At 39.8% G+C, this 15055-nt stretch overlaps 1 protein-coding gene across 4 annotated transcripts in view; it reads right to left on the bottom strand.

Moving 5' to 3' along the window:
- Positions 1-15055, bottom strand: part of PARD3B (par-3 family cell polarity regulator beta) — a gene marked incomplete at both ends in the record, with an annotated part of 962085 nt that overhangs the window by 515509 nt on the left and 431521 nt on the right. For all 4 annotated transcript variants that reach the window (XM_080932740.1, XM_080932743.1, XM_080932741.1 and 1 more), the window contains one exon: positions 13324-13433. In XM_080932740.1, the coding sequence (XP_080788866.1) occupies positions 13324-13433 (110 nt within the window). The remainder of the gene's footprint in view (positions 1-13323; positions 13434-15055) is intronic.

Here is a 15055-nt window from a genome sequence, read left to right as displayed (position 1 = left end):
ATTGTATATCAAGGAGTTCCTGTATATAATAGTTTCTATGCCAGGTCTGAATGTGGTATTGAGTAAGAGAAATCCCTCTTCACAAGACCCAGGGATAACAATTCATGGCCTTTTGTTGGCAGAAATAGATTGCAGATCAATTCAATGCAACTAAAGCAGAATTTAAATAGATTTGGTCTCAAAATGTATTTCACTCCTTCTGAAAATCTTTTTTAAGTACCATTGTTCTTTAGCTACAGAATTATGTTCTAAATGTGTAAGAAATTTAGTAAATCAGAGGGAGCTCAGAGCATAGCAAGGAAGAGCCTCAGTGGAAATGGTGAGCAAGACAAGTAACATGGGGTGGAGAAAATCACGAGAGAAATGGGCAAGAACTGGTCTAGACCAAGAAGTGAATCGAGGAACACAAGTGAGGAGTAAAGGGAAATCAATACTGGCCATTCAGTCTGTAGTTGAGCCAGGGTATGAGAAAGAAGTGTATGTGAAAAGTAGAGGCGGCACACTTGAGGTTCTTCATGTCAGTTTTCTAGAGTGCTTAGTAGAACACATGAGTTAAAACTACAAAAATCTCCATCATGGACCTTAAAGTGAACTTTTTTGTATGTGGTCATCTTTAAAAAGGCTGCCAAGATCCTTCAGTGAGGACATGAATTCTATATGGGTTAGCACATGGTAGTGATTCGTGTTATGTCAATGACACAATGTTCATACCAATGTAGGCATGTTTTCTCGAGCAGTTTTTTGTTGATAGTGAAACACCGAAAATACTTAATTCCAAAGTTTTAGAAATACTTAATGAAGTCACCATTATCTATAGTCATCCCATTATGCAAAAGAACATTCCAGCTCTAATGTAGCTATAACTTAGTACCTTTGACCAACATTTCCTCTGCTCTGCCTCCCTCCTTCCTTTGGCTCTAGCTTTTGGTACCTACTACTCTTATCTACTTTAGACTCTTTATACCTGTGAGTTCTGGTAAAAGTTGACTTCTTTTACATAATCTAATGACTTGATTCCTATCTATGTTGCCACAAAAGAGAAGAAGGGTTTTATCTTTTTGTGTTTCCATAGCTTTCCAACATTCCCAGACACCAACAGTTCCTTTGTCCATTCATTTGATAGAAACCTAGGATATTATTTTTAGCAATACTGGAATTAAACATTGAGTATTGTACATGCCAGACAAGTATGCTACCTTGTCTGTCTGTCCTTCAGTACTAAAGAGTAAACCTAGGGCTTTGTGCATGATGGGAAACTTTCTCCCACTAAGCTATATCCTCAGTTCGGTCTTGGGATCTCATTCTGTAGCATAAACAGGGTTTAGACTCTAGAGAGTTGGATTTAAGACTATGCGTTCTATAAGACTATGAGTTCTGGCTAAATGAATGAGGAATGCTGTAACATCTTTAGTATTAAATAATTAGATAAAGATTACTCCAATATTAAAGACATAGGACAAAAAAAGAAAAAAAAAAAAAACAGTGCTAAATGTCATGACAGTAGCACATGTTCCCCTAAAAATGCCACAAATAATGAAAAGAGAGGAAGTATTTGCAAATTATATTTCTGATAACAAATTGATATTTAGAATCTATAGGGCACACTTAAAACTCAACAATAAAATAACCCAACTTAAGTTTAGGTAAAAAAATTTTAAATACCAAAGATATGTAAATAGCCAGTAAGTATTTCATCAGATGTTCAACATCATTAATCATGAAAGAAGTGTAAATCAAAAGCCATGAAAATATATTACTCATAGGATGACTACTAAAAAAAAATTGAAAGTAAAATTGTCTGAAAAAAACAGTTCCATTAAAAAGTGTACTCACTAGTAAGTGGATATTAGAGAGAGAGAGAGAGAGAGAGAGAGAGAGAGAGAGAGAGAGACAGACAGAGAGAGACAGAGGAAGCACAGACTACCCAAGATAGAGTCCACAGAACTCAAAAAGGTGGCCCACATGAGCATGCCTTAATCCCACTTGGGAGAGAGAAGAAAATAATCACAAGGTGGGGTGGAACTGGGTGTGCAAAAGGACAGGTGGGGGAAGAGGGGAACATGATCTGGTATTGTTTGGTGGGAAAAGAACTTAAGCCTTGAGGGCCAACAGAAAGAATGGAAGCAGGCAACCTCAGGAGGTAGAAGGTTGGGGAGACCTTTCAGAATGTAACAGAGACCTGGGAAATGAGAGACTCTCAGGACTCAAAGGGAGGGACATTAGATAGAATGCCCTTCAGTGGGGAGAGGGAACTTGTAGAGCTCAACTCCAGCAGAAAGACAGGGCATCAAGTGAGGGATGGGGTTGCTATTCCACAGTCAAAACTCTGACCCAGAATTGTTCCTGTCTGAGAAAACTGCAGGGATGGAAATGAAGAAGAGCCTGAGGAAAAGGAGGTCTAGCAACAGGTTCAAGTGGGATCCAGCTCTAGGGGAGTCCCCAAGGCCTGACACTATTACTGAGGCTGTGGTGCGCTGACAAAAAAGGACCTATCATGACTGGCCTCTGAAAGACCCAACAAGCAGCTGAAAGAGTCAGATGCAGATATTTACACCCAACCAATGTACAGAAGCTGCTGACCCTGTGGTTGAATTAGGGGAAAGCTGGAGGAAGCTGAGGAAAAGGACAACCCTGTAGAAGGACCAACAGTCTCAATTAACCTGGACCCCCCAAGATCTCTCAGACACTGGGTCACCAACCAGGCAGCACACACCACCCCATATAAGGTCCCCAACACATATACAACAGAGGACTGTTAGGTCTTGACTCAATGAGAGAAGATGCACCTAACCCTCCAAAGACTGGAGACTCCAGAGAGTGACAAGGCCTGATGGAATGTCGGGTAGAGGGGTATGGATATCCTCGTGCAGATAGGAGGGTGGGGAGGGCCTCTCTGCCCTCTGACAGTTCCTCACCCAAGCCCCCCCACCTTCCTCCTGTCTCCCAGAGGCACCTCCACCCTGCCAGGCCTCCCCACTCCCTGGAGCCTCAAGACTGTCCAGGTTTAGGCACATCTTCTCTTTCTGAGGCCAGATCCAGCAGTCCCCTGCTGTATATGTGTTGGGAGCCTCATATCAGCTGTTGTGTGCTGGCTGGTTGGTGGCTCAGTGTCTGAGATCTCGGGGATCCAGGTTAGTTGAGACTGCTGGTCTTCCTGTGGGGTCATCCTCTCCACAGCTTCTTTCCCTAGTTCAACCACAGGGGTCCCCGACTTCAGTTCATTGGTTGGGTATAGCATCTGTCAGGTTGCTTCTTAAATTTTCATTTGAGACTCTCAGCTCCCAAGATTTGAGGAGTGTGCAGGTGTGAGCGATCATATCCAGCTGACAACGGGGCTTAAATAAGATACACACGTATCCACAGCAGCTCTATACCCACAGCAAAAAGAGACCATTTCCACCAACAAAATCTTCCAGATCGAGTATGCATGAACTATAGGATTCTTTTTGGCTTCACATAGGAAATCTGTGTAGACATGCCATATAGGATGAGGATGGCGTGCTTAATAACATTAGCTGGTCACACAGACAGTCACTGTACGGGTCCGCTGCCATGAGTTCCCGACGGTTTCACATTAGGAAGACAAGAAGGTAAATTGTGGTTGTCAGAGGTTCTGGAGAGCACAGACCATTTTTTAATGGCTTACAGAATATTCAGTTTTGTAAAAGGTAGAATTCCAGAGGTAGCGATGACAGAGGCACGGCTGTGGATGTACCTAAAACCCTGACCTGGAGGCTTAAATGCTTCAGATGACAAAGACCATGTACATCTTTCCACGGCCTCAGAAGGAAAGGGGTTTTCATAGATGGTCATAATAAGAAATGTAAGACATTTTGAAGGCTCAGAAAAAGTGATTTTTAAAGCAAAAGGATGTGTGGTGTGTGTGTGTGTGTGTGTGTGTGTGTGTGTGTGGTGTGTGTATGTGTGTGTGTGTGTGTGTGTGTGTGTGTGTGTGTGTGTGTGTGTGGTGTGTGTATGTGTGTGTGTGTGTGTGTGTGTGTGTATGTGTGTGTGTGTGTGTGTGCGCGCGCATGTATCCATCCATTATAGATAAATAATAGTTTTACTAATGCATACATAAGGAGCTGTGGCTTATTGACTGAGCACCCCCAGCCTGATAACCCACATGGGAAAACCCACCCCTCCATTCTGGGCATTAGGCTACAACATAAAAACAGATTATTGAAATGTTGTATACAACTGCCTGAGGTTGTGTATCTAAGGTGCTTAGAAAACAAATTTAATCCTTAGTATTAGGCCTAGCTCTTAAGATAGTATATGTGACAATATTTCAACATCCAGAATTATTCGAAATTCCAAACACTTCTAATCTCAAACATGTGGGGTAAAGGACTTCTCTGGAAATCACACAGCCTCTATGCAATGCTCACATTTTGAGAGCGCTCAGATACAATGTGCTGTGTTAATGAGTGGTCTCTCAATGGACGCTCTCCACACGCAGCTGTGTTACAATTCAAACAGTGTCAGCTGTGTCTGTGTCTGCTTGCTTTTCTTTGGATCGTCGTAAGAATGGAGCTGAAAGCAAATATATTTTATCTATATGTTAACATAGAGAAAGTAGGTTTGATTGGCAGTGACTGAAATTAAAGGCGGAGGTAACACAGACATCAGTTCTGACCTCGGATGCATCAGCTGCCGGTTTCTTCCCACGGCAGAAAACCCTTTATGATTTTTTTTTTTTTTCAACAAACGCCATTCATCCATTTTTACTTTAAAAGTATGGAGATCTGTCTGGAGAGAAGGCTCGAAAAAAAAATCAGTTAAAGATCACAAAAACGTGTGACTTAGGAAAAAAATAATAAAGCCTGAGTCTGTCCGAAGGCTTTGGGGCCTCCGTTGGCTCACAACAGTCACTTCAAACCTAACTCACTCCAGATGTCTTCATAATCATCTAATCAGACATGAAAAGCTGCACTGTGACAAGCCACATGCTGCTTATGAGGATGTTACGTGTTTCCACAAGCGTAAAACACACACAGTAGCGACTTTTAAAATGTGATTCATCTACATCAGAATTCAGCTTTATGGCACAGGGCTATTAGGAAAGGAGCCCCCTCCTGAGAAAGAAAAGTCTTGTTTAATGTCTGTGCGACGCCATTCTATGACTAACTCCACTTTGCAAGCAGCAGCTAGAATGAAACACACACTTCAGGAGGGTGTATGTTTCTAGAGGAAAGAAAAAAAAATCCTCATCTGAAGAGAAAGTTGTATTTCTTCCAGAAGCTGGGATCCTGATGCTTCTTCCCAAGGGAGAAAGTTCATTAACCCTTTTAGTCTACACCATGGATGGTTATCAATTGTCTGAAGCCCAGAAGGTCATCACAGAAGAGAACAACAACAAAAACAACAACCAACAACAAAAACCCCAGTTCTCAATCTTCACTCTAACACTGGACATACCTGGCTACTTGGGTGTAGACATGAGACTTTTCAAAGCAGCTATCTCATTGAATGGATTGGTGTGTGTTTCTGTAGACAACATTTTAGGACATTTTATGTATATCTGGGCCTTTATTTTAAATTTTGTCTTTATTATTTATTTGGCAAACACACCCGGACTACTGGTATCTGAGATAGAAAACGTCATTGCTGTTCTATGAATACCACTCATAGGACACCAGAGTAAAATTCAAAGTCGAATCCATTCTCACCAAGTTAAAATTCATTCCAGGAACCTACAGCTCACTGGCTTGGAGTTTGAATAAATAATAGCAATTCGAGTTTATGTAACTTCCTTGTTATGTATTTATTATTTTAGTTATACACATTTTAGGAGAGAGTAATTCACAATGTTCTTTCCGGGTTACAGTGTTAGTAGTTCAGAGTCTAAGATCTTGATCTATAGAAAAAGCTACAAATCTAAATACACTTCCACGACACTGTCATGACAGATCTGAGCAGAGCACTAAAGCAACATTTTGCCACATTTTGTCCCCCATACTCTAATTAATCCACCTACCAGAAGCATTTTATTTTCTCCCACATCAGTCAAAACTAGACAACCTACTAAGAAAATGTAGAATAAAGGAAGGTTTGGAAGAAACATCTTTAGATGCAGTGGTATAAACAATGAACCCCAAACTAAAATCAGGAGTGCTTTTGATGCCTTTGAACACAGCTATTAGAAGAGGATACCATTATGGCTGATGAGAGCTTGCTAAGTTTATATTTTAGAATTCACAACTTGGTTGACAGAAAAAGAAGTCCAAATAAGTGAATCCACTACATTGGAATTAATTTCTATTCTGTTTTTCTTCACGGTTTACTTGTAAAATTAGCCTCTATAACAATTCCTGACCAGAATAATAATGGCTTCTTCTCTCCCTATAATTTTTACTAATTCTGTGAACCAGCTCATTGTTTAAATCCTAAAATAAAATGTCTGAGAATCCAAACTGCTGACCTCAGCCTCCAGCTCTTGGTTAAATACGTAGCAGAGAAGTTGTGCTTGGACATTTCACTGACTTTCACAACTCAACTCAATTTCAGGTAGAGAACAGAGTGTTCATAATCCAATTTGTTAATATATATGTGTATATGCACATACAGATATGCACACATATGCAATATCACACTTATAAGATGAGCTAAAGTCTTACTCATCCCAGAAAGAAAAGTTTCAAGCCTCACACGTCTATGATGATCTACCATGTGTATAAAGGCTTCCTAATGGCACAAGGTTGGACATCTAAAATGTCAATCAATATATTTTAACATGGAAGCAAAGTGCATTCAGTTTGTATTATGCTTAAAGCTGGACTGAAAACAATAAGGATGGGTAGTTCTTTTCACTTCTGAAAGAGACTTGGAATAGAACACCTTCGTTTTGCTTTTTGGTTCTAAACAAGACTCAGGATATGTGATGCAGAAACAGGGCTCACATTTCCCAGGGTTCCTGTCATGGTGCTGACATTCAGCTAAGCCATTTTTTGTTGGTTTGTTTGTTTATTTAAATCAACTTCTGCAAAATGGCAGTGAAAAACTCAGCTGCAGAATAAACCAGGCTCCTCACTCTCCCCTACCTGAACCTTGGTCTCTAAGGACAGCGTTTTAGAAATTAAGTGGCCTAAACTTGCCAAACTTAGAAAACATCTGGCTTCGAGAAACACTGGTTGGCAGCTTTATCTCCTAAAACAAAGCCATATGAAAACCATCCCCACAATGTGTCTTCAAGCTCTGGCCTTATCAGCTCACAGCGTGAACAGCTGGAGTTACAAACAACAGGACTATTATTAAATCACTGTCAGAAACAAAAAAATAGAAAGGAATGGAGAAAAACCTTTTGTAGGATTCAGTATCTCTAAATAATACAATTGTATGCTACAAGCTACCCCCACCCCCACGCGCCTTTTGTTGAACAGCATCCAAGGCTCCTGGCTGAAATACAGTGGCCATCACCTTTCTTCAGATATCCCTCAGCAATCACCCAGTCTCAACTTCTACAGATAAAGCTGGGATGGCTAATGGAGAGAAATTAACATTTGCTCATCCAAACTGTTTACTAAATCTTAAAACTCACGTGTATTTTCCTTATTAAGGACTTAGAATAATCAATAAGAAAAGCAGGTCATGGTTAGCTGGTTTGCTTATATGGCCAGCAGCCCACAACCAAATGCCTTCTGATCTTTAACTTAACAGACAAGCTATTCAATTTTAATAGTAATATCTCAATGATTTCGCTCATGGACTTGAGAAAGTTTAATCTGGGAGAAACATCTATGATAGTTTCCATATATGTGACATGCTCAGAAAGAGATGCTGCATTATTGAGAAATTTCTCAATCCCCAGGCAAGAAAAATGCAGCTACTCACTGGAAACAATTCTCCATACTAGTAGCACCTACAGAATCTTTGCTGGTGAAATACTCACATCTTTAAAGATTGCCCGGGTTTCTACCCACCCTCCACTAGACCATTCCTAATGACTGGAAATATTAAGGGCTTCCTCCAGAGTCAGTCTGCATTCTTCTCCCCTAATCATAACCGGAGAGTATTGAACAACTGTGTTGCTATTGAATAAACAGGTATATGTGGCTTTAGGAGGAAACATGAAAAAAATTCATCTTAAATTCCTGAGTTTATGTCTTTGTGCTAGGTAGAAAAGATGGTGATAGAATGGAATAGCCCTAGATACAGATGAGGAGGCTTGCAGCTAACCATCAAACTGGACACGGGGACCCCAATGAAAGAGCTAGAGAAGGGACTGAAGGAGCTGAAAGGTTTGCAAACTCATGGGAAGAACATCATCAACAGCCAAGGCACTGAGGTGGAGAAGGTGGTGATTGGAAGAGGGAGCACCTTCATGGAAGCAAGTTGATGGGGAGGAGGGAGGGGAGTGGGGGGAAGGGTATAACATTTGAAATGCAAATACAGAGAATATCCAATAAAACTGGGGGAAAAAAAAGAATGGAATAGCCTTAGTTACTGGGCATTTGCAGGCAGAGGGTGAACCTATCTACCTCTTACTCAGAGACAGTCTGTGGAGTCAAGAAATTGGTTCCTTGTACTATTTAACCCTCAAAAATGAGGCTTCTCATCTTCATATTTTGCTCTCCTTCTAAACTATAGAGATTGATGAGTTCCTTGCTCTCCCCACACTAAAACTCCAGAAAAATCACACCTGAGATGCCCACCCATTGCCTTCTTATTTAACAACCACCCGAGCTGACCACATAATTTAAAAAAAAAAATTATAATAATAGACAACAGCTTCTAAAGGCCACAAGTTAACACACACATACACACAAACACACACACACACAAACACACACACACACACACACACACTTTTTGGTAATACAAAACCTTTAAGTGGTAGGTTTAGAGCACCATCCTTTACTCTCAGAGAACAACTACATACATTCCAGGAACCTACTTTTTAATTTACTCACCCTGCAGGATCCATGTGCCTTAAGGATTAAATGCAAGATACAAACAAGTCATTAAAACACAAACACCTATAATAATTAACCGGATATTAAGGGGGGGATATCACATGTGTTTAGAGTTCCATTTGCAAATTCAGGAACATCGATTTCAAGGAGCTCAGATTTATGGCATGCCCTTAAGCCAAAGAAGAACACCAGGTTGCAATCAAGGGAAGAAAAGTAAGACTTCTTGTAAGAAAACTCTTTCTCTAATATCCTGTCCCCAGGGTTCTCATTCTTCAGTACAAAGGTGTCAGAAGACTGAGGTTTGCTACTGTCTCGGAAGATGAATAGCGATTGTTGCCTGAACATTAATAGCTATACTATTTTAGTATGGAGAGAAGGCAGAGAAACAAATTTCCATGCTGTTTATCTGATGGTGCTTTAAGTAACAAACTCCGAAATTTGATGGGTTTGCTGCTCTCAGAATTTGAAACTTGCAGCAAATTCAAATTTTCTAATTTGGTGCTGTCTTCTAAGTCCAGCAAGCCTGTGAATGTACATCTGAATTAACCGATTTGAAATAATTCAATCAGGAAGAAAGACACAAATTTTCTAACCTTTTCAAAGCACACATCTCTGAGCATCTGTGAAGCACATTTTAACCGAAGTGGGTCTAATAAAGTACAGTTAAAAATAACTAGCATCAGTGGTTTGTCAAGGCAGTACTTCAATACAGTCAAATGTGTCAAGGATGTATCCCTTAGATTCTTATGCTGTGTGTTATGACTAACTTTCCTTGGAATAATCCACCTGGGGTCCTGCTGTCTGTGAATCACTTACATGAGAACACATTTTAGGAAGTGGGAATTCCAGTTGTTCTCCCCCACTGGATATCAGAAAGAGAAGCAATGGAACATGTCTTTAAAGCGAATGTTGTTCACATTGCTTACTGCAGAGGGTACATTATCATAGTCCCCCATCCATACCAGCACCTCTCCTACCAGACCAATCAATATATCTGAAGCATGGACAGCACCAATCCAAACTTGTCATGAAGAAACAAACTCTGTGCTCCCAGGTAAGATCTGTGGCGCTGGTTTCCCCAAGCTTCCCTGGAAGGCCCCTCTCTCATCACTGAGCAGGTCCATGATTTTTACCTATAACTGGATGTCGGTCGAAATAGTGACCACAATGGTCCACAGAGAGAAGCCAGGGTGACAACAAATCATACTGACACACAAAAGACAACACAGGGCTCAGAAACCCTTCCTCCTAGGGCCTCAAATTATTTTACTAATTTACACCTCATTTTACTTCTGTCTCGAGGAACACTATTCAATATGAATGCACCAAGAACCATAAATATAATTTATAGTTTTCTATTACCCAAATTTAGAAATAAAAAGTAATTAAAATAATTTAATATATAGTTTATTTAACTCAGGATTGCAAATGTATTTGAACACAAGTTCAACAGAAAAAATTACTTAATGAGACTATGACACACAAAAAAGCAATGCCTTTCTTCTAAGTGAAAATGGAGAGCCTCTCAAGAATCTTCACTCAATAACTCTGTCTACAGTTCTTATGGCAGAGCAGTTAATGTATTTGTGTCTTGACTTAGGGGAACTAAATAAATATTATAAAAAAGAAAAGAATTTTGGGGGTGGGTAATGGGTAGAATGACTGAGTTGGGTTAATTATTAATTCAAGCTGCTGTCATGCTCAGAAACTTTAAGAATCCCCACTAGGTTAAAGCGTATCTCTAATTTCCAGATCCAAAGCGCGCGCGCACACACACACACACACACACACACACACTGAGCATTTTTCATGTATGTGAGCCTAGATGAAGAAAGGCAGGGCACCGAGTGTGTTCCAGGTGCATTGGGAATCACACAGTCAGCACAGATTGTTGTGTAATTAAAGCAAGAGAAGCCTCAGTGCTTTTGTCTGTCCTGCGCCAAGGCACAGACCAGATCCTCGAACTCTCAGCACACTCATTCTCATGGATATAGTCCACGGTGAGGGAGAAAGACCGGTAGGCTTTCCTTTCTACTTCCGACATACCAGCACTTAGCCACATCACTCACAGAATGGTAAGGTACAAGCATTTTCAGTGGCAGTATTTTTTTCCCAGAAATTAGAATACAAATCTCTGCTAGTAATACTATATCATCTAACCGCATGCCCTGCCTAAGAATTCCCTGAGGTCATATTTGGATAAAGGTATTAGTAAGATGGGAGACCTAATTTTCTCTAAAAGAAAGAAATATTTGTGTCATTTAGATTGTTCTAAGCACTGAGTTTATGTGATACAAACAGAAATATATGGGGGAGAATTTTTCTGCATGAAAACAGTGATAATATTAATCAGACAGACTCATTTTCGGGTATATATCATAAAATATGCATTATATTGTACTTATTCTTGTTTATGTAAATTTCTTCATACTTATATCACTCCCTTTCCCAATTCAATATATTTAGACTTAACCTGGTCTCAATCACTGCATATTTAAAATAAAATGAAGACAAACAAAAACTCCATAAAACATCAAACACTGGCTGTCTTTGTACCCATCAATCAAGTAGACCAGATGTACTCATTTTTTATTAATGTTCTATTAAATCTACTTCCCCAAAGAGCCAAGATTTCAGAAGATTTTATTTTTATTTTTAGTTATGTGCTACGTGTATTGATACATGCACACGAGTGAAGTGGCTGCAGAGGCCAAAAGAGGGCATTGAATCCCCAGGTTGGAGTCCCCAGGGAGAGTCCCCTGCAAGCAAAGTAAATGCTCTTCAACATGATGCCTAAACTTGAGCTAAATAAAGAATGCACACCAAGAGACATGCATGGGGAAAGTGTATGAGAGGGGGACCATGCGGCCTCAACCCTACAGAAAGAACTATAGGCAACCAAAGAACGTTGAGAGCAGCAGAAAGAGTCTTCCCCAGGGAAGAGCACAATGCTTGGTTATTTAATACCAAATGGTCAGCTCTGAAAACATACACATACATGGAAGTAACATTATACAGACTGAACGGGCTACATTTGGAAACACACCTATATACATATTTGTGTAAGCATGTATATATATATATATATATATGCATATATGTGTATGTGTGTATACATGTGACAATAATTAATTTTAAAAGGTGACCATGAGTTTGAAGGAGAACAAAGAAAGGTGTATGGGAGGTTTGGAAGGAGAAATGGGAAAAGAAAAAGAAGCAATTATAATATAAAAAATTAAAAGAGTATTAAAACATACACATTTAAAAGAGAAGGTGTTCTTAAGGACTAAGCTATATTTCCAGCACCTAGAACTTTAAATAGGACAGTGAGATAGCATTATATCTAAAATGCTTTAAAAGCACTACTTTAAGGGAAAAAAAGTATACGAATTGGGAAAATACCCATCAACCAGCAAATACTCAATAATACAGCATAGAAGCTCCTGCTTTAAAATCTTTGGCACTAGCTCTTGAAAACAAAATTATACCAAATTCTGAGAATTGTCTAAGTTCATTTGTCACCCTGATATATATTTTTCATAAAGAGCTCTAAACAGTGAGGCTGGTAATGAGACAGGGATAGGCTTTTAAGAGAGTTTAAATATGGTTACATTATTAAGTGTCATGTTATGTGATGACATGTATGGTCATTAGCCAACGTTTAACCTGCAGACTATTTGGAGGGATGAACCACTATTTTCTTCAAAGTAATGGAGAATTTAAAGAATAGGATCTATAGTCTATGTGGATGGGTGGAAAATACCCAAGCCCTGGAAGTAATTTATTACTTATTAATTATCAATACAGCAGTTACAAATATGTTTTCTCGTAAGTATTTTTCCTTATGTAGTTTATTTTTCTCCAGTTTCAAAGCTGAGTTCTAGAAAGCCAGTGCTGGCTGCATGTATTTGTGGTACTGGGAGCTGAAACTGTACCAGCATTCACTGTCTTTCTGCCTTACAAAGCACTGCATCGAAGCACTGAAAATACACCCGTCTACCCTCTGACATTTTGAAGGAGAATGGCAGCAGGCATGCGGCAAGGTCATATGCTGGCTGGAAACAGGGCCTTTGGAGCCAGACCACTTGGTTCAGTTCTGAGTCTCCTACATCACTGAACAAATAGCTCTATGTCCTGAATCTCTCCCTGCCTCACATCTTATCAGAAAATCGGAGAATAAAGATGTGTCCTTACTTCCATGTAGAAGTTTAAATGAGGGATTGACACACAATCTGCACTACTTAAGTAATGGTCATCACTAACTGTATCCTACTATTAGCCCATGTTATCTATTTTTATAACTACTACTCTACATTATCAAAAGGCCTGTATCTAATTATCAGCTCTTTGGAGTGGCTGGGCCAGGCCCTTTGATCCAGCCCAGAGGTGCAGATGGTAAGATACCTACCAGAACAACAGGTTCCAAACTCTGGCCACTCAAGCTTGCAGCGCTTGGCTGGGCATCAGCATGGGGCCCCGGTGCTGGGTCACTGCTTCTCCTGACCAGCAGTGGAGTGCCTGCAGGACAAAGGAAGAGGTGAGAGGTCGGATGAACCCCACGGAGAAGAGAATATACAGCACAATGCGTTTTAATTAAAAGGGTTTATAACGGGCTTTCATGTTTTACCATTCTGTTCCTAAGGATGCTTGTAAATGAACCGATGGTCTCTGGGCATCTCTAGGTAGGGCGGCATGCCCACACTCGGTCTTTCAACCCTCATCTTTCCCTACCTGCTTTTGAAAACCAGACATCGAATTTAATAGATGTGTTAGGTGATGGGAGATTGGGCAGTGGGCAGTCTAAAACTGCTCTAAGAATCATGTGGAAACATAAAGACTAATTATGCACAGGACTAATGAAGCTCAAACATTCAATGTGATCTGTTATTCCTTAGACCTAGAAGCACAGTTATTACCGCCATGTGATGCTTCCCAAACCTTTGAACAATGATCCACACTGAATGAGATTACGCACTGAGCTTATTTATGGCTTTAATGTCTATTTAGGTATACAGGGGATTGCTTCCATTCTGTCTCTTCCCCTTTAAGTAGACAAAGCTGATAAAGAAAATAAGTTAGTTCTTCTAAAAATATATCCTGATTTCTTTTAATTTAATAAAAGCTTCCATTATTAAATATTTTAGTCAGTTATTAAATTCTGGGGAAAATATCATACTATTAGAAAGTTCAAATGCAATTCAACCCCAACAGAGCTAGCAAACCCACCACACACACTCACTGCAATTAGGCCCAAAATCATTTGCTTCATACAAAATTGGCTGCTATAGAGAAAAAAAATGTAAAGGAAAAAAAAAAAAAAAAAGCTTTTTATTTGCATACTTTGGGGGAGAGAGTGAAAAGGAGTTGAATGAAGTTTCTCATTTACCAACGTTCTGAAAATAATCCCCAAACTGCAATTGCTGTCTCGGCTTAAAGGGCATTTCAGTGCTGCTTCAATTTATGTGCCAAATAGATTTCATGTGTGCCACACCATTTTTTTCTTTACACAACACAGAATCAGTACCACCTTTTAACCTTTTTCTCATATTGTCTGCTTTCTTGAAGAGAAAACTTTCCGCAGTCGGTTGAGGTGCTGTTCAGGATAGAAACACTGGTGTATCAGCAACCTCTCCTGCTTTCCCTCTTCCCCTTTACTTAAGAGAAACATCACCCATTATTCTTGCTTCTTCCATCTCCACAGTGTTATGGACAATGGCCCCCTGCACAGCTGGCAATTTCTTCTTCAGTGAAACTGGGAAAATAAACTAGACTAGATGGAAACGTTTCCTTAAGACTCAGGCTCACACCAACTGTCTCATTCCTCAGATGCCCCTAGGCTGACATTCGGGTAATCCCGAGTGATCAGTAGCACTAAGAGTTGGTCTTGATGCACTGTTCTCGGGAACACCTCATAATTGAAGCCCCAAAGAAACTAGAATAATAGGAAGTGAGACTCCTTGAAACTCTCAATGATTTTCAAGTATTTAATAAGGTTAATGGGCTACCATTTAACAATCACTAAGGAGAAAAAGTAAACAGCAAACAAGGGATTTTGGTTTACCGTGCTATTTCCTCATTGTCAAAAACAAGGTGACGATGTAACAGAGAAAAGAACTAGTGACCAACAATCTCAAAAAATT

The sequence above is a fragment of the Micromys minutus genome, assembly GCF_963924665.1.
Source record: "Micromys minutus genome assembly, chromosome: 19".
Lineage (NCBI taxonomy): Eukaryota > Metazoa > Chordata > Mammalia > Rodentia > Muridae > Micromys > Micromys minutus.
The sequence above is the reverse complement of the archived record's forward strand: the minus strand, read 5'-3'. Positions and strand labels throughout refer to the sequence as shown.